Source organism: Pezoporus occidentalis, unplaced genomic scaffold (assembly GCF_034315485.1).
Source record: "Pezoporus occidentalis ecotype Australia unplaced genomic scaffold, CSIRO_AGI_Poc_V1 ctg179, whole genome shotgun sequence".
Taxonomy (NCBI): Eukaryota; Metazoa; Chordata; class Aves; order Psittaciformes; family Psittacidae; genus Pezoporus; species Pezoporus occidentalis.
Window position 1 is genome coordinate 1,348,573 of NW_026913629.1, and position 23,325 is coordinate 1,371,897.

The 23,325-nt window shown below is 48.4% G+C and overlaps 1 protein-coding gene across 2 annotated transcripts in view; it reads right to left on the reverse strand.

Moving 5' to 3' along the window:
* CAMKK1 (calcium/calmodulin dependent protein kinase kinase 1) overlaps window positions 1-23,325 on the reverse strand; it is a 90,757-nt gene that overhangs the window by 49,698 nt on the left and 17,734 nt on the right. For both annotated transcript variants that reach the window (XM_062614927.1, XM_062614926.1), the window contains exon 2: window positions 2,576-3,126. In XM_062614927.1, coding sequence (XP_062470911.1) covers window positions 2,576-3,031 — 456 coding nt within the window. In that variant the 5' untranslated portion in view covers window positions 3,032-3,126. The remainder of the gene's footprint in view (window positions 1-2,575; window positions 3,127-23,325) is intronic.

Here is a 23,325-nt window from a genome sequence, read left to right on the forward strand (position 1 = left end):
TTGCTGTCATACACCTAACACTTATTTTTCCTTATGCTGTGGTCAGTTTCAAACTTTCTCCTGTAAGCAAGTATGCATCTTCCTAGTCCTCTTGTTATTCCTTACAGGATACAGGTACTGCCCCTATAAGCTGGGAAGATGAAGCACAGCTCCTGAGAGCACTGCTGCAAGGGCAAGCACCCACCTCCAAACCTGCACAGCTCTCACCTGGGCTCCCTTTCCCCTCCTACCCCATTAATATGAATGATGGTTTCCAAGGAGCAGGGCTTTGTTAAGCATCTGGGCTGCACTGGAGCAGGGCTCTTAACAGTTATATCAGAGTGACCATTAAAAACACAGTACAGTGTAAAGAATTGCTGCAGGAGCAGGGAAGTGGAAGGCTCCACATCTGCACTTCAAACTAAGCATTTCCCACACAGTAGGCAACAACCATTGCTCCCCAGGATGCAGATGCTGTGGAAGAGGACAGGGTATTTTGGCTTTGCTTGCAGATGGGAATGTGCTAGTCACACTCGACTGCACTTCCTTTGAAACAGATTTCAGAAAAGCCACACTGCTGGCACAAAGTACTGCAGGATGGGAGAGCTGGCACACAAGTCACGTCCGCTTCCAAAACTGGCTCCTCTCCTCCCTGTCTCACTTATTAAAGCATATGGCTGCTGTCAGAGAAGCTGAAATCTCTGCAGTGCACCTTCTGTGGATATCCTCTTATCTGGGGGGGTGGCACAGCCCATCTCACAGCTAATGTGACATGCAAAACTTCCCAGAGGACAATGACCAGTTTGCTTGTGCACAGCACCCACCCTCTCAGATGTGCAAAGGGCAAATACTCACTTTCCAGGAGGAAAACAATAAACCACACAGATATGGAGCTCTAGGTCACTTGGCAAAAGTCTAAACTTCAGAGATATGGGCCCTTATGACCACAGTGGGATTTAGGCATCTCATCTGGGAGCACCACAGTGCCCAAGAACAACACATTGGCACAGTGGCACCAGCATAGCCACGTTCAGTAACATCTTCTTCCATCAGCTGGGTGAGGAAGAGTCAGAGCGTAGCAGCTCTTGAGCCCCTGGCTGCTGTGTTTGTCCCGCTCCAGTGCCTGGACACAGCAGGAGAAGTGAATTCATGGATGAGCATTGCTGTACTTTCAGTTCTAAAAGAAAAGGATTGAAAATACCCATGAAAAGGGCCTGTCCCTCACCACAACAAGGCTCATGGTCACAAGATAAACCAGAGTCTTCTGCAGCACGGAGCAGATGATGCAGCCCTCCCTGCAAGGTAAGGCCAGCAGGTCCATGCCACCATTGGTTCCTCTCTTTTATGGCAGCTCCAAGTGAGACTGCAGAGCTGTGGCACCCACAGAGATCCCCCTCCCCTTCCTCTGCCCTGCCCTATTCCCCAAGAGCAGAAACACAAGACAAATATGCCTGGGAATCAAATTCAGTCTGGAGAAAAACATCAAGGCATAGAAAACTTGGTTTTCCTCCACAAATAGCAGATAAAAATCTCAGGAAAAGGCACAGACTGGACTTGGGGGAAAATTCAGGTGTAAATCCATGTTTTCTTCCCCAAACCCACTGCCAGTGCTGCCGAGATGATGCTCCCTCTCCAGTACTCCAGACAGCCCGTTCCCTACTTACAGACTTTCCCCAGAGAGTAGCACTTTACAAAACATTGTGGCTTCAAGAAGCACCCATTTTACAGCACGTCCATCACTCCTGGCTGTCAAAGGAAGCCCTGCCCCTTCCTCATGGGCATTGCTGAAGGCTCAGCGGCTCCAGCACCACACTGAGCAGCATGGTCTAAACAGCCCCCTCCCTCTGCTCCCCATCCTCTCCATGACATACAGCACGGGGAATTACAACCAGCAAATGCTTCCAACAAGACACTTGACCACTAACAGTGTGTTACACTTCAGGGACAAGTCTGAGCCCAGGTCTGGTAGCAAAGAGCTGCCACAAGATAGACAGCAGGAACAGCCACAGCCACCCTGAGAGTCTCCTCTGAAGGAGAGGAGGGTCACAGTCCTTGGTTACCACTGCTGTTACAAAAGCTTTAAAGACAAAGGGAAATCCTGACAGGAGTAGGAAGAATCAGTGCATTTAAGCTCTTTATAAAATTAAATCATGCCTTTAATAATGGCAAAACACAGTAGGAGATACATAATCTCCAGAAGCTTAAATCCATAAAATACCACCAGCAAAGCTGCTGTGACTTATAAACTCCCAAAGGGCACATACAGAAAGAACAGGAAAGCAAAGCAATTTGGGGGCAGCCCTTTCTCTGAACAGCATAAGAAGCTTTCTGTGTGCCGCTGCTGCCACTACAGGGGTCCTGGCCCCTCAACAGAACTATCCCAGGCAGGGGAGGGCTGAAGGACCAGCACAGGTCTGGAGGATGGATGCAAAGGCAATTCCAAGCTAACACACTCCCTGGTTGCAGGGATTTTTTTTTCCCCTTAGAAGAAACACTGCTTTCAGATCTACTCCTCCAAAAGACTGAAGACACCATTACCAGTTAAGACAGACTTGCCTTACCTTGACACCACAAGTACAGGAGAGAATGTGCCTACCTCAGAATCTGATATGGAGACCCGATTGGACTCTATTGTTGGTCTCCTCATTATACGTGGTGATGGCCCTGTGGCATAAGGACCATAACCTGGTGTGTTGCTAGAAGCCAAATAACTTCCTGATGATCTTTCCTGAAGAGACAACTTCCTACTTGATAATACAGGTCTAGTGAGAGGTCTCTTGGGAACATTCCTCCAGTGAGCATCTTCTGACCGTGGGGAAGGCAGAAATTCATTCATTCTCGTGTCACTGTTGACTCCATTCCTTTGGCTGTCTTTTAGGTTATCAGAAAAGACTGTGTCATTCTCTTCAGTGTTGTCTTCACCATTTTGGTCACTTCTGTCTGGACCAACAGCCACATCTATAGCTGCTACCTGCTCTGCCAGTTCAGTTTGTGTGTCTTTGCAGCACATGTCTATACCTCCATCCATGGCATTTGCTGAAGAATCCCCCATGGCTGTGTCCAGCTCGTACAGTCTCAGATGGCACTGCAGAGAGCTGTGATGCTCACAGACAGCATCTGGCCTGAAGGAACCTCTCCATGAAATACCTAAAAGAATAAATACAAACAGAGTGAATAATTGTATTCACTCAGCACAAGCACAACCAAGACATTCATCTCTGGCTTCTTCCAATGTAAAAGAAAGGGAAGGCAAAACACTGGCAGGTTGTAAACAAGTTGCAAACACTCAGAAGGAAAGGCAAACCTAAGCATCAGGCTAGGGTTTATGAAAGCCATAAACAGGAGATTTTATTTGATGTGCAACAAGTGACACAGCTGAAGTGAACTTCTTCTGCAGCTAGACCAACAGCCAACCAGAGCTTACAACAGAGGGAGAAGTGAACAAGCTGAGGAGAAGGGGTCAAACTTTTGACTTCTCAAATTCCTATTTATAGGGTACGAGAGCTTTTGGTATGTATCCAAACCTGACACAGAGAACTCCACAGCCCTTTAGGGCTCCACAGTAGTCCCTCTGGTGCCCTGCAGGGCTCTAAAGAGTGTCACAGAATGCCCTGGAAAGCCAAGCCATGGCTGGTGACTTCCACGTTCTGTTACTTGCAATGGAGTCAACAGCAAAGGCAGTCTGGTACTAGGGCCCCCCACAGTGAGCAAACACACGTTAACCTTGCTGTCCACCATGTATAAAAGCTATATTGAGTTGCAGATCAACAATACTTAATGGTTACCAGCATATGGGAATCAGCTTTTCCTTTGGAAAAGTCCTACAGAGCACAGAAACACAGTACAAAGCTAAAACTGCCGAATAAAACCTCATTTTCCTGGATGCTGATTTCAGACTCAATTCAAAACAGATTTCAGTCTTCCCAGCACAGTCCAGAGCAGGAAATGATGCTCTGCAGCATATGGCTGTCATCCCTTAAACACCTCTGAAGATGCAGTGCTGTAGGATGCATCCCATGGGGATAGCGGAGGAGAACTTAGTTTTAGTCCAGCAGTCTGCACTGCATCCAATGCCTTTCATTGTAGGTTTAACACTGAAATAGTGCAACCTTTGGTCCTCCACACTCAAAGCAGGTTGTGCACCAGGTGGCACTTGCATTGTCCTGTTTTCACACTGGCTACATGTAATTTACATGAGGAAGGAGAAGCTCAGCAGGTTCAAAAAGCCCCATCCAGCATCAACCTGGGGGCACGGGAGGAGCTCAGAGCAAAGATTGATCCAGGATGGAAGCTGCCCAGTGATGCTCAGTTAAACACACCACAGCTGCACTCTGCTTCAAGGAGAGACCTCCCAAATCCCTGCAGAAGTGAAGCAGCCAAGCTCAAGCAATCTTTTATATCCATAAGGAAACTAGAGAAAGCTCTGGAGGCTTCACCCTGGGTCGTGCATCAGTTATAAGGGACACATGCTGGGCACTCAGTGTCACAGAAAGGAAACATCCAGATCTAACACATTCCTCCCCTCAGCCTGCTGTTCACTCCTTCCCATCCTTCTCCACCCAGGTATAATCTTGCCCCCTTCTGCCTTTTCTGAAACAAGCTGACAGCAGCGTCGCTCACTCAAACCAGTAATGAAATGGTGTGATTCGCTTTGAAAGCTTCTGTTAAAACTATATTTAAGCTCTTCAATCCTGAAGCACAAATCCCTTTCAGAGCCAGGATGCAGGCGCTGGGGTGTGGCAGCAAGGGAAGGGGTGCAGGGTTTGGTCCAGCACATACTGCATGTGGTCCCACAAACCCACAGGCAAGACCTCTTTGCTCTCCCAGGCCCCATACCAGCCTTCAAGCCAGAAACCCAGCTGTAGCCCTGAGCTGGCTCAGCAGTGATCCTGTCCTTGCAAATGGCTTTGCAGGAAGCCTGCAGAGGATTTGCTGTCTGCAAAATGCTCGTGCGAGGCTTGCACTTGGAAAGCTTCTGAGCTGACCTAGGACCATCAGGTCAGGGCAACTCCAAGACTGTGGCCACCCTGCTGTCTCTGAGGAGGCTTTCCTTGCTCTCCAGAGCCTGTGGAGCAGCACATTCCTCAGCCAGACACCCATGAGGAATCCTCACGGGATGCCTTTGTGCTTGGCTCTGGGTGAAGGTTGGCACATTTCACCATTTAATGCAGATTGCACAAGGGACGGGAGGAAACCTTTGATTCCACCCTGTGCTTCTGGGTACAGAGAAACAAACTCCAGGCCTTTCCTTGCTGCAGCTTTAGCTTCTGGACAGTCCCAGCTCACCTCACTCCTAGGGAGCATCAAGCAGAAAATCAACCTGCAATTGAAGTCTGCAGCTCCTCCACCTTCTTCCCTCCTGCCTGCAGGAGCAAGGGGACGGAAGCATCTCCCACGTTGCTGCAGGGCTGGCTATGAAAGCCCATAGATCACCCACCTGGATTTAGCACTCGGGCATCTCACACTGCTGAGGCAACAGGAATAAAAGCCAGAAGCGCTGGGAACAGTGGCCAGGTCCTGGCAAACAGCAATGTTCTTGCTAGTGCAGCTCTTCCCTGCCCAAATGAGGCACCCCAGGGTGTCACCCCCTCAGAAGCAGCAGCACACTTGTAGAGCTCTAACCTACAGCTCAGGCTGCAAGACAAAACTCCAGCTAAATGACAACTTAAACTTAAGGTAACCCCCCCATAAATCAGTTCATCTGATCAAAACAGACCCAAACAGCATCACAACAAATAATACAAAGCTGCTAAAAGTATGCTAAAATAGACTTAAAAGCACATAATTGTTCATCTGGAGAGCTGGGCTCTATTTCAGGTTCTGCTATTCTGAAGGATTCCTTTTCACTGACAAACCCTCCAGAAGTGTATTGGAAAGCAATAGCTCCTGAATAAACAGATCAGTTACACACAGACCAGCTTTACTGTGCATAAAACTCAGGACAAAAGGCAATTATTTACTTCTGCAAGGCAAAATCAATGGGGGATTTGCAGTTAGTGATGCTGTCACACACTGACCGTGCTGTGATGGGAAACCCCATTGGAATGGAGACACCATCACCACCTTCCACAAGCTCCTGTGCAGCTTTGGGCTCGATGCTCTTCACATGGTCATCAGCCTGATCCCCCCACACTAAACATCTGCTGTAGCTCAGAGGATTAAGCTGCAGACACGAACCAAAGCTGACAACAAGCTTATATGAGCAAAATTAATTTACTGATACATCTCTTCTTTGCCATTTCCCCCTGTAGCTGTTCCTGTGCTGCAGACAGACTAAAACTTCCACGCTGTTTTTCACAATGCACTTATCAAATGGCTGCACATTTCCCAGCCAGGCACATGGAACAAAAAAACGTTTTGAAAGGAACAGGACTGTGGAGAAGATCTGTCGGTGCTGTACATGGGAGTGGGGGATGAGCACATGCAAGTGATTGTGCTGCTCAATAAAGTATTTCAAAGTGTTGTTTGAACAATAAAATATCATAAATCTCATTTATTGCTTGGTCCATCCATTTGGCTAACTAGAAATGTTGCTATGAGAAAGGACAGGGAGGTTCAAAGGCGCTGGGCCTCAGCAGATCCAGCTTCAGTTCCTGATTTTGCTACAGACCATCCAGAAAAGTGACTTTACTGCTTGGTCTGTCACAGTTCCCAGGTTAAAAGGAGCGATGCTGCCCTCAGCCCACTTTGTCCTGCTTTCCTTTCTGGTTCTGAGAATACAACTGCCCTGTGCTGAGGCACCAAGTGTCTCTGCAGTAAAATAAGTCACAGTGAGTGATGACTACAATGCATATTCGCATGGAAAGCGTTCAGGCAGCAGTTTTGCTGCTGTTCAGAGCTGGAGACCTCTTAGATGCCTGTGGATGGCATCCTCCATGCCAGCACGCAGAACAGCAGAGATGTCACACAAACTTGGGATGAAGGCCACATCCACTAGACTCCCCTTGACCACGCAAGACCCACAGGCACTCTCACAAAGAGAAGTACCAAAGATCACGGAAGACTTCAGTCTGCTGCTTTAGTGTACAGTAGCAAAGGCAGGAGGCCAGTCAGGTCATCTAACTGCTGTAGCTAGCCATGCACCAGGACAGGCTGCTTGCAGAGGGAATGTCATCTCCATCACCAGCATCCTTCAGCTCAGGTCAGACCCTCACCAGGAACTCAGTCCTGCGCTGGGGGAGAGCTGACCTGCACATCCAGCTCTATCTTCTATCATCCAGAGCTTGTTGTTGTGTTTCCTTCAGATGCTGCCCCACAGCACACAGCCACGATGAAGAATCTGCTCTGACTGCTGTCAACCAGCACCAGAAACTCCCTTTAAGGAGAGAAGCAGCAAGTCCTGGGCTGAGCTGCCAAGCCCTGAACAGCTCCTCAAATGACATTTCAGAAATATTAGGTCAGCAAGTCCCTTCCAGAGCCTGAGCTGTCTCCCCACACCAAACAGCACAGCCTGGGACTATTTCCACCCCAGAGTCTCTCCTGTGCTCCCTGTTCTGCTGTGGGGTCTGCAGGACTTCCCCATGCACTCAGCATTAATCCACTACCCTGACATGAGGGAGGTAATTCCAGCTCCCCCCCTGATCCCATCAACTTCTTATACATGGGGAGGCACTTGCCTGAAGTCCGGCCAGCTTCTTCCAACACCTTTGTCTGGAGAAGCTTTAGGAGGACTTGTTCCCACAGCCATGCACTGGAGGAACATCTGAGCTGCCCCCAGCCCCACAGCACAATACGTGGCTCTTCAGATCTAAGGAGCCAGCCACTTACTGGCTGTCACTGCTGCAGTGTGAGAGCAGCCAGAGGGTTCAGCTTTTCTGCAGCAACTTAATTCAGAGCACGCTGACCTTCATCTCAGCTCTGCTACTTCAGGGCACACCAAGCAGGGCACCTGAAGATGGGATTGCCTCCAGCCAACCTCCACTCACAATGCTGCTGCCTCAGAGAAGCACAAGAGCTTCTTGGCATCTGGGAAAACCACTTTGAGCCATCCACTGGCCAAAAGACAGCCCAAACCAAGCAGCAAAGAACAACAAGTTGCAGCTCTGTGAAGCCAAAAAGAAAGCAAATCCCTGCAGCCCTTGCAGAGATAATCAAGACAGATGTACACCAGCCCAGCCATTTGGGTTGTGCTCTTGCTGGGAAGAGGGTAGTCACTGCTCCTACTGATTCCTGACTGGAAACAGGAGACATCAACCCAATACAAGTAATAAATAAGAATATACTGCTTGTGCTTTCTGCGTACACACCATGTGCTCGCTTTATCCTGTGGCTCACCAGGCTCTTGTTTCAGAGCACAGACGGTTGTGTCTTGCTGAGGAATCACTCAATCCTGCTGTAACTAACCTGGTCCTTCGCTTTCTTCTCTCCACAGTTGCTGGTAGTGAGCCTGGCTGCTGTGCCACAGCTGAAAATGAGATCATAAAAGCCAGATGTTTGGATTGTTTCTCTGAAGCTCCTAGCACAGCTCTGAAAGCAAGCAGGAATGACAAAGAACAGCAGGGTTTGTAATTCAAGCACTGGGTGAGAAATCTGAAAAGCAGGTTCAGGCCCCAGCTCCTGCCAGATTTCCTGAATAACAAACATCTCCAGACCGTGCTCTGCAAACACACCAGTTCTACCTCCTCCTCCTCCTTAGTCCTTGCCAAGGCTCAGGGTTTTCAACAGCGATTTCAGAGCTAGTTCAGCCCCTGAGCTACAGACAAGAGACCCCAAGGTGCCCTCACGTCGTGTTTGTCCTGCTCTCCCTCTCTTTCCACAAGGAAAGACTCCAGATGAAGACAGGATCTGAGGACTGGGTCCAATGCAGGATCGATGCTTTCACATCCCTGGGTGTCAGGTGTGGATGCACATGTGAGACAGCAGTGCTGGAAGAATGATTGGACTTGATGGTCTTCAAGGTCTTTTCCAACCTGGCTGATTCTGTGCTCCTCATGTGAAAAACTGAACCCTCCTTCACACCATGAAGACCAAGTAACCAATTTGAAGTGCATTTAACGGCATGTTTTAAGTATAGTTTGAAAGTAGCCAGGATACTGAACTAAAATCTCCAGTCTATAGCCTGAGAGACAACCATCACCTTGTGCACAGAGTACTGAGCTCGGGAAGTTTTACCACACTGTATTTCATCCCTCCATGCTCTAATTACATGATGAAAGAAATCTGTATAATCAGCTGCAATTGCACTAATTGCGTCTATAAGCAATAATCAGCCCAAAATTACTCTGAAGAAAAAGTTTCTACTTAAGGAAATGCCTGTAACAAGAAAACATTGAGGAGTGCCAAATCTATCCAAGCAAGAGCAATATTAACATTAAACACTCCAGCTAACGCTGGGGGAGCAGGAGCTCTGCCAGAACCCTCCTCCCTAGGTGCAGCTATGGCAGCATATTTCAACCATGGCTTCAATGGGGACAGCACCATCGAATTAAGGAGGAGTTGTGCTCCTTTGTATTCACACCTTGGCTGCAAACTGCTTTTGTACGACAGGTTTGGCTGCCTGTTTTACAGCAGATAGAGGTTTGGTGAGACTTGTGGGGATCAGACGCTGATGCTGGACTGTATTTGCTTCTGCTTTAATCTTTTAAAGCTGTTTATCAGTGTATGAGTAATGGAAGTGCTTTTATTTTGCAAATTATGGCTGGGAAAGCATAGAGAACGGGCAATGAGAGGCACTCGGCTCACACAGCCTAAAGGCTTTGCTTGTAGTGATGCCATGCCACGTGCTTTGAGTCACCATCTCTGCAACATCCCACAAACCCAGCACGTCCCAACACCCAACTCCACACGGCCACACTGTCCCTGCAGACAACTTGGGCTCAGATTTTAACAAATCACATTTGTCCCTGTGACAAGGGACACAAATGCCTTGAGGAAGGACCCCAGCCTCTGTGCCAGCCTGACATCAGCTCCTAACACCACAGCAAGGAAGGATGGGAGGATGGAGGAGGTCGGGGTAGGTAGAGAACACGTAGCCCAGTCACACTGCATGGATGGGTGTCCTGGAACGTTCCTAGCCATACCACATGGTTTGCCTTACCTCCAAGAGATTCTAGGGAATGCAACAGGAAGGGATTTGGCTTGTAATATGCACACAGAGCCTGAACAACAGTTGAATCACTTGGTTTGAGGTCAGAGAAGAGCAAAAACTCAGGAGACCCCCATTTCCAAAGCTGCTCCTGTGTGTGCTCCCATCTGGCACTCAGCTGATGCTGGCTCAGACCTCAGAGTCTGCCTACCTCTTCAATACCCATCCAGAGTGTAGGAAACATTGCACATGCAGCTTGCACCATGCACAGTGAAAGCTGAACCCCATCATCTGGTGGAAAAGCATCCTTCTGACCAACTGTACATGCTCTTACAGCTTGCGGTTCCATAGGCGGGCATGGACAATGTCAGCTCACGGAGAGGTTTCTTGTAGGGTCAGTGCAGAATCTGTGCAGCAGAGAGAGCAGACTTCAGGGGCTGAACCTGAGCAGGGAGGAGGAGAAGGAGGAGGAAGAGGTGGAAGAAGTGTCATGGTTGCTGTCACTTGCTGAGCTGAGAGGCAGCATGATTCCCAGGAGAGGGGGCAGCACAGCTTGCTGGAGGTGGCACTGAAACAGCTAGCGAGGGGGTGCCTCTGAAAACAACTGAGAAATGTCGGATTATGTGAAGCTTGGAAGGCTTAGATGATCTGTGAAATATTAACAAGCAAGGCAATAGCCAGACCCCATTGATTCATGAGCAAAACAATTCCCTGAGAATGAGGGAGTCTTTAATATTTAGGGTCTTCATTGCAATAATGACTTTTCAAATGTCTGTACCACAGCAAGGTAAATGGCAGCTTAAAGAGAAAAAGCTTGTTCTATGGGAAACTCATCTCAGGTGAGCCATCTTCTGCTGCAATCTGTAATAATACCTCAAAATTGCCACAGAAAATGATAGAGTGATGAACAAACCCAAAATGAAGAAATCAAGAGGACCTGAAGAGCATTAGCAGTCTGCAAGGGCGATGTCTAACCCTCCGCAATGGTCAAATCTGCTCTGATTTCATGGGAGTGGAATTGAGCACTCAAATCAAACCTGTCTCTAAACCACAGCAATTGCTGCAGTGCCTTTGGGTGATTAGGCTGCAGAGTAGGACACATCTGATACAAACGGGGCCAGGGCATGAGCAAGCAGCCCATAGAAAGTGTGCTTGCACATGTTCAGTCAGAGACCAGAAGCCACAAGGACCATACAGCTGAGCCCACCTTTTGCAGACCACAAGGAGCAGCCTGTCTGCTCCCTTTGCAAGGCGGCTTTGCCCAACAATGGCAGCCTCCATTCAGCTGCCTGCTATGCAGGAAATGTTATTTTGTTATCCTTTTAAAAGGAGTTTTCTGTGTTTTCAGTTTGTGTCCATTGCCTCTTGTCCATTCACTGGGCACCGAGACAAATCTGCCCCCATCTGCCGTACTGTCTCCCCCCATCAGGTATTTAAATACATGGAGACAACCTCCTGCATTCTTCCTCCAGGCCCTTGCCCTACTGCTGCCAACATCCATCACACGTGCAGGAGCCTCACACTTCTGAGGGCTCCTCCTCTGCCCATCTGGGCTCAAAACCTGCAGAGAGGAAAACACACCAACCTCCCCCTGGCAGGACCAGCTTACACGAGTCTTGTAACAAACCAGGTCAAGCAGCAGAGCTTTCAGCACTCTGCATCAAACCTATGCAGGCTGCAAGCAAACAGCGGGCTCTGCCAACTGTGAATGCTGCCAGCTCAATGCAGGGCCTGTTTTCCTCTGATTTTTGGGCTATAGTCTGCAGCAAGGTCCCACAAGCCTGAGCAGTGTCCTGCTTCCTCAGCACAGCCCACAGTACACACACACTTCCAGGCTGCTGCTTCAGCAGCCCACAGCACCACTGGCACCAGCAGCACACTGCCAGGCCATTTCCTCCTCCCCAGTTGATTTATTTCATAGTTCTCAGTCTCCTGCCCTGCATCCATTAGCACCTTCCATAGCAACTGTCATGGCTAGCTCTGCTTTCGAGGTGCTCACGGATGCTCAGATTTCCTATTGCTGCACAATATCGAGGAATTCCATGACAGAGAAGCAAATCACTACAGAACAGTGCTGGTACAGTTTAGGAGCAGCAAAGTGGGATCGGGGAAAGCACACTTCTAGATCATCAACACAGCAAAGTGAGTCAGCATCAGATACCTTTGCCAGCATCAGATACCTTTGCCAGCTTCAGATCTCACAGCACTGAAGTTAGTGTTGTTTATAAAGTACCCACAACAAACAGAACAAGCCATCAGGCAGAACAAGTTCACATTTATACATGTCAGTCTTAGAGGTTTAACTTCCTCCCAGACAAGTAAAAAGCTTTCAGCTGCCCTTGAGAGATCCAGAGGTATTTCAGGGGATATATTGGAGTTCCTTAGCCCTGTAAGCTGGCTGCAGGGAAGTTTTTCCAGCATTTCCAGCTGTTCCAGGATTGCCAATGTCTAGCGCAGAACACAGCAGGCTTTGTTCCCAGCACTGCAAATAAGGGAAGATATTTCTAGTCTAGGTGATCTCTACAGAGAGTTTTAACCAGGGAAATGATCCCAGCACCCACCTCTAAGTGTCCATGGGCTGAAGGTTTTCATCAGCTCTGCCAATCTGTATGCCCCAAGGCAAAAGGCAAAGCACAGAACAACTACACAGGGCAAGACAAAAAGCACTGAACTCTGGAGGAAAAAACAAATGGTCTTTCAATTCAGAGCTCAAAGTATTTCCTGTATTTCCACCTGAATAACTCCCACCTTCTGACAACCCTCACATCTTTAGAACCCCCAGGACTGGAAACCACGTCCTCCATTAACCTGCACAGAATCAAAGGCAGCAGCAGAGAGGCTCTGTACAAAGGGAACAGGCTCCAGGGGATGAGCAACAGATCCCACAGGAGTGAGAACCAGGTAAACCACCCCTGTGATTACCCTTGTCCACTATAACACATTACCCTTGTCCACTATTACACATAACCCACACTGCTTGGCAATGTAAAGGGTAGCAAGCTTCCCAATTCCTTTGAAGCCTTAAGCTTTAGCTCTTTAAGCCAACATGCACTTTGAAAGCCCCAAGGTCAATGACTGGAGATTATCCAGGGAGTCACCAGGCAAAGGCTGTTGGGGAAAAAGCTGTTCATTTTGAGTCACTGCAACCCTGTTCCAGATATTTAGGCTGATGATAATCTCAGTGTTTGTCAGAAAAGACCAATGAAAGTTTCCAGGCGCAGCTTTACTTGGAAAAACAAGTGTGAAAATGCCACCCTGGGTCCCCCTAGTTGCACCCCAGTGATTTTGGCTGTGCACAGTGAGCCTGGGGCTGAGTGGGAGCAGCGGTTGGGGTGGCCTGGGACACCAAACCAGCCGCTCTGCTCTCTGTGGCTCGATAAGTACTGCACATTGTACCCGACCAGGCAGAGCCTTTTTGAAGCATTAGGAATAATGCAAACCCATCTGACAGCTCTACTTCTGCAGAGCCATGACAGCAGCAGCAAAGGGCACGTTCCTGGTCCAGTCAGCAAGTGCAGGAGCAGCAAATCTGCTGCCAAGGAGATGTCCCTTGCTAAGGGAAGTACAGGTTTTGACAGCAACACAGAATGCAGTCTCACTTTGTATGCACCAGGGAGGCTGAGCTACAGGAGGAGCTGCCCCAGCTGCACACACAGGCACAGAAGAGACACAGCCAATGTCAATGGCAGCACGCACAGGGATACCTCTTTGCAGAGTCAAAGCCTCCTTCCCAGTCACTGCCTAGGGCTGTGGCACCCTTCTCCAGCACACACCAGGTAAAGCCATAGAACAATGCCTTGAAAACCCAAGAGCAGTCAGAAAGCATCAAACTCCAGATGATTTTTAGGCTCCTCTCTGCCCTGCAGATGATGCTGCTTCCAAATAAAACCTGAATTTGGCAGTTTGCTGCCAAAAAATTCAAGGCAGTGGAAAGGTAAATACAGTCCAAGAGGAAAGGGGGGGTGGGAAGAGGGACATATGATTATACATTTTAATAACAAGCAAAGGCATGCAGAAAGATGAGATGTGGTTTACAAACGTAGTGTGAGCACCGCTCATGCAGCCTGGCCTGCCCCATGTGAAGCAGGTGAATGTAGAGGAGGAAATCTGAAGCCAGCTGACTTGGGCACTGGTAGCAAGACCTGCTCCCATCAGCCATCCCATGTCCTGTGAGACATCTCTGTGGTCCAGGTCAGGGTATCACTGACAAGTCAGTGACACTGCTCTGGCTACTCAGATATCCTTCGCTGGTTGCCAAGGAAAAAGAAATCAAAGAACAGAACTGGGAACAACATGAAGAAATAAGCAAAGCCTGTGTTTAAAAGCCTTGCTGGCTCCTAGCCAGCACAGCACCTTCCAGGATGCATCTCAGAACAATAGTCTCTATGCAGCCACAGTTTCCCAACACACTGCTGATGTGATGGAGATGTCAGCTCTACTCCAGCAAAACACTTAAGCACATACTTGAACATTAACTATGGTTTCAGGACATCAGAAGTGGCAACACTCACGTGCCAAAGTGTGAACAACACGGAAAATCTCAGCCTCAGAAACGTGCAAATGCTCATGAGTGTCTGGATGAATGTATTTCACGTGTCTAAATGAAAGAGCTGCCCAGTTCCACTGGAGCTGTCCCAGGGCTCCTTTCCCAGGAAGGGAGGAGGACAACAGCATTTTCTTCCACATTGCGTTTACAGCTCTTTCTTAGGCTAGCAGGACTCATCACAAGGAAGCATTGGAAGTAATTCCCATTGCATCCGTCCTCTTAGATGGAGCCCACCCCATCCAGCTTGCTTCCTTCTACCTGCTCAAGCCACAGCGGCACAAAGAGCCACCTTGAGCTCTGCATCCTACCACAAGGAGAGAGCACTGCACTGCCCCCAGGGCAGTCGCACATCCCATGGAGGCAGGGCTGGGCTCAGTCCAGATGAGTTTGCAGCTACCTGCATACAAGACACGGGGAGTGAGGACACAGTCCAGCCGTGGGGGGGGCAGAGAGACCTCATCCAGTTACACAGATCAGCTATGCTCAGATTGAGTCTTCCAAAATCACAGATCCCACCATAGGCTGATGATGATCCAGCACTTGGACACAGCTCCTGCCCAGATCCAGAAACACCAAACGTCATCAACCAAACACCGAGCAGAAGTACAAATAAACCCACAGAGGTAACCCACCTGAATGCAGCTTTATCTGCAGCTTCATCTGCATTCTCTGCACGGAACTAACCTCACCTGAGAGGTTTTTTGTGCAGTAACAACAAACCTCTAACATCTGCCTTTACTGTTACTATTATAACAACATTATTACCATGTGTTAGTATAGTACCTTTGCCTTCGAGGTTTAGCAACGGGCTTGTAAATTAGTTACATTTTAAAACAGAACATAAAGGAACTTCTGCAATTAAAAGAGGCAAAACAAACTGGAAAACGTTTTGTGGAAGGGATAAATTCCTCTTGCCTTGAAATCTCTGAAAGGGACTGCTGGTAAAATCGTCCTGCTTGTGACCCAGGGGCTCTAGCATAGACAATTAGAGAGACTTTCAAACCTACAAGCCTGAGAATTATTCTCCAGTACCTGACAAAGGACCCACATAAGTAAACTCTTTTTGGCTTTCCTTTCACCAGTTCTGTTTAACAATAAATCCCTATTCTTCAGCTTCCTGGGTTTGAAATAGTGGCCTAATACATTTCAATGGGAAATTCTCATTTACATAGTATCTGTCACCTGCTGTGACCAAATCATGTTTTACAGATGGTCCCTATTCTCTAAAGGCTGAAAGAACATTTACAGAGAGGAGTTAGGAAGAGACACTGGTTCAGGGTCACAAAGACACAATGCTCAGCAAGAGAATCCCACATTTCTAATTCCCAATCTCTGGCTACTTCATCCTTTGTACTCCTCCTGTAACTGAACACGCTGTTGTAAGAGTAGATCTAACACCACTACATCATCATTCCTGACACAAAGCAAACCATCTACACTAGAGTCATGCTCACAGAGCTGTTACTGACAGTCAGTGCAGCCCCATTTTCAACATCTGAAGCACTGATAAGAGTTTAAACACATACAGCTGAGCAAAGCCTAAGCCAGCAGCAGTGCCCCATGTTGCTCCCTGTATGGCTTTGTCTCTCTTTGGTTGCCACCCAGCGATGTAGGTCAGGTAAAAAGCAGAAACCAATACTGGGAACCTGGTTAGGTCAGGAATAGCCTATATTGTATTAGATTAGAAGAGATTAGAATGAAAGAGATTAAACAGGAAAAAAAGCCAAAGTTTATTTGCTATCTAAAGCTTACAGTGGATTACAAAGCAGTTTTGCACTGTTCCTCCAGGTTCTCAGATATGCAATTCAGTTGTTTAAACATGTGCACATTTGCGAATGTTAAGGTTTAAGTCAACTTCTTCAGTATTTTGGTAATGGAAAAATATCATTACATGTAAATAACAAGTTGAGAACAGCCCAGTTTTATTGGCATAGCAATTCTGAGAGCGTTCCAGCGGCCAGTTTTGATGTAAGGATGCTTTTACATGCTGTTGGTGGCACAGGAATTTGACAATAGGCTCAGACTTGCAGCTACCCACAGTGTGGACTCACTAGAGTAACCTGAGAGCAAAGCTTGAGAAGTCTGCCTCGAAGCATGAGATCACTCTGCTTGACCAGGAAACAGCAAAATTAAAGTCTCAGTGCTGTAGAATTCAGACTAAGCTCCTGGGATGCAGGACAGAGCCATTTCCTTTCCTGTCAGATAAACCATCCCATCACGTTCTTGCCAAAGGCCTTGATCTGACTCCATTATCTCCCTTCCCCGTCTTCGCTAACGAGGATTCGGGAACAAGACTGTCATCTCCTGGGTCAATCACAAGGGACCGATGATGCAACAGCACAACATCAAGCGTCTAGGCGGGATTCTGAATCTTTGTGAGCGAAGTCAGGACTTCCTCATAAGAGAAGGCAAACTCCGACCTTCAAACCCGGGCTCATCTGGCCTTGTATGGTCTTCCCTCAAAGAGAAGGACACTCTTACAAAACCTATGACCTGGGGACTTTGCTGTCACCGTCCTAGCTAGCCAGGCTGTGGCAGTTAAACCTCAGGTGTAAAGGGTGGGGCCAGTTCTGCCCAAGCTGGAAGGGCTCACTCTCACTTGTCTGTATGGACAGGCGAGGGTCGAAACGGTAGGTGTCAAGGTGCATGGGAAGCTGCAGATCCAACCTTGCACGCGGGCGGACCAGCGCGTGGGTAGCTCGAGATCGCTCAGGAGATGACAGTCCTGGTCGGGCACTTCCTGATTGCCTAAGCACCCTTTTTCCCAACCAGATTTGCATTTCCCACACGCCCTTGGTCATCGTGCTTGTAGTAAGCGTGGTTAAAGCCCTTCCCAAATCTTCACTCGCGAAGCCAAGCCATCAATCAATCTCCCTTCCCACAATCATTCTTTTTTTAGATACTTTTTAAAAACATTATCAAAGGGGGAGGTAGAAATTTTAAGCTCTTCTCTACCCATGCTGTTCTGGAAGCACCCAAAAACAGAAGCACTTAGTCTAAAAGTGACTAAGACGTGAGTCATCTGATGAGTAAGCACATTGGCTCTAGAAGTCTCATTCAATCCATGACCACATCTAAATCATTTCATTACCTAAATCACTTGTCCATTTGATGTTAATACAGCAACAGCCCCAGGTCAGGAAGAGGTCCTGTATCCAGCATCAGCGTAATTGGTAGGGCAGACAGAGCACCATCAGGAAACCCTGTGCTGAAACAACAGAGGAAAAGCATGTGGCGAGTTTGCATTTCAAGTGCTCTGAAAGCCACCTCCAACCTCAGCTGACACTTGGGGTAAGCTGCTGGCACCAGCCACTCGTGCAGCGCAAGTGCAAACACAAGCCCTGCTCCTGGCAGCAGGGACGCAGAGCAGGCAGGTGCCAGGACTGCAGCCAAACTCTTTCAACATCCTTCTGTTACTCTTGCGAAAGCTCTTATCTGAAGCTGCAAAAGCATTAAGTTAAGCCACTTATGGTACTTAAATATCTCTCCATTCTGGAGGAATATGAGCACCCCGCAAAACAAATGTGCTCATCTTCACAAGCATCCTGTGGGATACATTCATGGGCAGGGAAACAGGGCACTGGGGACTAGATGCAATTCCCGTAAATACTTCTTAAACCCCAGCAGATACCTTGATGCCTTTGAAATGCTAGCTGAAGATCTAACAGCAGGTCTATGATAGATAACTCTCTGCCCTCTTCCTAACATCCAGGTGAGGACATCAGCCAGCAGGTCTGGGCTGTCCTCCAAAGGCCCTCACGCTACTGTGCTTCCACAGGGCAGCCACAGGCAAAGCAACATTAACACCCCCAGCAAACAGCCTGGTGTCCCCCCCCCCCCCCAGCAACAATTGGTCTGTTTAGTCTGGTTTACAGTCCAGTGCACAGTCTGCTGTGAGGCTGCTGTCTTCTCCATCTCAATCAGTGCAGCACAAAAACCACACTCATAAGTGGAATAACTACACAGAATTGATTTAAATCGTTCTGCATGATGATACCACTGGCGTCGCACTATGACCAGTGTCTTGGCACTGCATTTCCACAGTTTTTAGGCTTTCTGGACCTTTCACTAGACCCATAGGAGAATGCAGACAGGGTTTTCACTGCACCTGCCTGTGAGCATCTACTTTTACATAAGCAGACATAAAAGAATAGAGATTTCTCACCAGGGAGTGAATCTGCAGTTTGCCTGTGCTGGATTAGAGGTGTTAAGCCTTGCCAACACTCACCTGCTCTCCTCTACGGAGCTGAGGCTGCTCTGCCTTCATTATTCACTTTGGCACAGAGGAAAACTTTGCACCAGATCCAGTGACCACCAACTCAACCACTCACAAACTGAGGTCAGATAACTCCATAAAGACAGTCAGCCTTGGCACCACAGCTGCTGTCCTGGAGTATGGCAGTCATCTTCCCCAGCTAAAATGTCACACTATGTCTGCCCATGCCTCCTGGCCACCTTTCTACACTCCCCTTCCCTTCCTGAACCTCAGCTTCACCACTGAAATACCCTACTAACATGGAAAATGACCCATGTCTGGCAGCAGGAGGGAAGAGAGCTCAGACAACAGGCTGGGCCTGAGGATGGAGAGGCTCACACCCAAAGAGGCAGCCCAGAAAAACCTGGATATTAGAACTCCGTAACAAATACCACAAAGCAGAAGCTGCCAGCATTGATGAGGAAGGATGAAAAGGCTGGAAATCTCCACAGAGGCTCACAACAGCTGCCTCCAGGCACAGGTACAAGATTAGCAAAGGATAAGTCAATTTTCAGCATCATTACAGCAAACACCACTAAAGCTGCAGGTGGATCAACACACACCCCAAAGGGTTCACATGGAGGATCTCAGGACCAGCAACTCAGCTGTGAGCAGAGCTCAGCTGCTGTGGATGGCACAGGCACTTATACACACCTTCACAGACATATGCACACACAGAGCCCACATCCCACCAGCACATCACCACCTACTGTTCTCCCTGCCGATCGTATGGGATGCATGAACAAAGCCTCCAGGAGGGAGGAAAACCCAACAGTCATCAAGAAGAGTGCACAGCAGCTCCACCACAAATCCACTTCATGCTGATGCAGACACGTCCGCTCTCCCAGACTAAATGCATTCTTCAGAATAAAGGGTAATTACCAGCTCGACTGCTACGGTTGTAACGTCATGAGATCTGTCTGTTCCCTGCTGGGACAACTGCTCTGTGTGCCTGTCTCTGTCCAAGCCACTCTCCCAAGCATGGATGAGGCAGGAAGACTTCAACAGGGGCCTCCAGCTCTCCTGGCCATCACACAAGGCACTCGCTGGCTGCTGGAGGATTACAGACCAGCACACTGCTGCAGCACTTTGAACTTATACCCCTAGCACTGGAGAGAAGTGAACCCAGAGACTGATCCTCTCAGCAGACAAATAGCTGTACCTTGGGCAAGGAAAGAAGCAGGCAGAAAGGAGCTTACTATTATCCTTAATCCTTTTCTCTGGGAGTCCGCTGCAGAGGTGTAAGGTCGGTCTCACCCCTGGAAATACTCCCTCAGCAATCTGTATCCACCCTGTAAGCAGGGCAGGTCTGCCCTCGAGGTAACCAGCAGCACACCAGTGCAGCTCTCTTTCCTGGCAGTTGAATTCAAAGGGGACTGTGGGGAGCAAAGAAGCAGTAGGAAAATACCCAGAATAAAACACTGCATAAAGACCTGGTTTCAGCTTGAGGGTTTTACCATGCTCCAACTGGAAGTCACTGGTGAGACTTCATTCACCCTCTGCTCTGTGACAGCACAAATCCCAGAGACATTACACACTCACATGGATTTCTCACCCCTGGGGAGGCTCCTTCCTGCCATAAACACATTAGTGAAGTCAGTGACAACAAAGCTCCCCAAGGATGGAGCTGTGTGCAGTTACCACACGCTGTCCCACCACCAGCTCTGCTCCATGGAGGACTGCCAACTGTGGTCAAGGCAACTTCATCACCACTCTGTTTTTAAACAACCAGAGCATTGACGTGTATAAACAGTTGATGCTTGTTTAGGAAGCTTCATTTTTACAAGCATTCATACATGAAAAGCAATCACTGAGTGCATTCGAGAAGAGGTGAAATCAAGAGAGGAAGAAGCTTCTGCTATAAACAGTGGAACCTTTCCCCGAGTGCACGTTGTGTAGCCTGCTTCCTTCAGCTCTAGATGTGTTTTGTGCCATGCAGCCTTTAAATCTGTTCCCTCCAACATCAGTATCTTCACTTTAAACATCTCATTTCCCCAGACTGCTGCTGTGATTTTCAGAAAGTCAGAGCCAGACAGAGCATTTGCGGCTTGCCCAGGGGAGACACTAGTCTGACTGGCTAAAAATGTGCTCTTCCCCCTGCTTCCCCAGCCTGCTGTCCTCCCCTTGCTGTATCTTGACCTTTACACAGTAAGCTTTTGAGTCAGGGTTTGTCACCGACTCTGTCTTTGCACACCACTATCCCCACAGGATGAACCATAAACAACAGAAATGCAAAATCCTGCTTGTACAGGGGCTGGTCCTAAACTCATCGGAAAGATGTCTCTCTCTTCAATGGCATGTGGACCAGAGCCATAACACCAGCATGAGCAGAAAGGAGCTATTTGCAAAGCTAACTGTTTGGGGAGCACAATCAGGCGAGAACATGATCTTCCAGCAGAATGCCTTCTCACTTTCCAACAGACCCCAGAAAGTGTGTGCATACATCTATGTATGTCTCTATCAAGCAGTTTTGGCACAGGAAGCATTCTGATGCCATGGTGACGGGTGCTCTTGCAAACCCTTCACATAATAGAGATAAGCCTGAAGCCAGTTAGGAAAGCAACACTGCTGTGCTGACATGATCCACTGCTACTCTGAAAGGGACACAGATTTAACTCTCTGAAAAAAGATGAAAACAAAACCTCAGATCCATTGTTCAACAGATTAATCAGACTCTTGGAAAGCTCATCAGGGATTGGGTTCAATCTCTGCTGTTGTTCGTAGCATAAGCCCTGTACAGCAGTAACAAAAGGCTCACTTAAGCCCCCAGGCTCTCAGTTTACTTTGCAATGAGACTCTGCTTGGGCTCACAGCACTTAACATACACAGGAGGACAGGGACAAGAGGAAGAATTTGGCTGAAATTTATACTTTAGCAAAATGAAACGCTTAACGGCCCTTTTCATAAGGGTAGGACTAGCAGTCCCTCTCTCCTGAGGAAGGCCAGTATGGGAGAGAGAGGAGCCCTGGTGCCAGAATTGCTGCCCCTGACCCAGCATGGTCTGGGCACGATGGTGTGCAGGGACCCACACTGCTGCAGACCAGGCACCAAACCCACACACAAGAGCAGTCCTTTGCCAGGGAGATGACACCCACAGCGAGAGAGGAGAGCTTGGGATGATGTAAGGTATGTAAAAATGTATGTGTTGACAGGAGCGAGCCTGGAGCTGATGAGGTCTGTCAGCTCAGGGCTAGGCAGTGCTGGGCTGTGCCAAGCGCATCAGCAACAAGCCACAGATGGACTTAGAGCAGGAAGGCTCCTGCTCACCAGTGCAAAGGTACAGCCAAGGAAAACAAAGCACAACCCCAAAGTGTGGGGTTCTGGGAATTGAATGGGGCTCCTCGTGTGCTGCCAGCTCCCATGAGAGGCTGCAGGGACGTGCTATGGAAAAGGGGTTAGTGGCATCCAAAGACAGACGCCTCCACAGGGGTGCCAACAGGTAAATGGAGTGTGAGAATGTCAGCCTGCTAAGGAACAGCATCCTGCACCCTCGTGGGGTGTCAGTCACCTGCTCCCCAAAACCCCCAAATTAGAATGAAATACGGCGCTGCCACCTCTGCACCAAACATTATTCATTCCATAAAAAGTATTTCCCTGCATCTCTGTTATGACTCTGCAGTTCCTCTCCAGGCCCCCTCACTCCTTTCCTGCAGAGAAGGCATTTGATGAAAGGAACTTTTCTGACTGCAGCATTCGGCAAACTTGTAGATCCCTGCAGGGATGGGCAGTGCTGGGGGAAAGGGGCCACCTCTGCTTACACCAGCAGTAGCAAGGGGAAAGGGATTCTACCCATTGCAACTGAGCACTGCACCTACTTTGCTGAAGGCAGAGGGAGGACGTGGAGCCAGCAGGTTGCTGCACAGTATGCCCAGCAAGCCCATGGATTCAGAACCAGGTGCACAGCTGGGACAGGTAAGACAAACAACTACTCTGCACTTCTCTATTCAAGTTCAGAGGAGGAATCACAGCTGTAGAAGTGGGGAGCCCAAGTCTTTGCTGACAGCGCAATGCCTGAGAGTCAAGTTTTACTCCCAACTGTCATCACATATAGATACAGACAGACTGACCCCAGTTTGCTGCTTCTCCACAAAATGGGCCAGCAACTCCTCATCCTGGTGCTGGGTCCTGTCTGCTTGCAGATGTCTCTCACTTTCAGCGATGCTTTCACCTAGTGCCACACTGTCATCTTCCACTGCTCAAACTCCCTACTTCCATAAATCAGCTGTGGTACTCATCTCCTGCAATGCTGAACTGGGACAAATGCCAGCATATACATTGCTGGAGCACAGCTTGGTGAAGTGTATAGAGAGACATAACATCAACCAAAAGGTTTCAAGTGGTGATTAATCAGCTACAAGAATAAATAATACATATACTTTCAAGGGTTTGCTCATTTCCTGGATGTCTCCCATATCTAACCAGCAAAGCACACTTTGAACAGTAACACTTGTATCTTTTCCCTTCCAAGCTAACTCTGTGCTATTTACTTAAAATAAATTCAGAAAGAAAATTCAGTTGGAG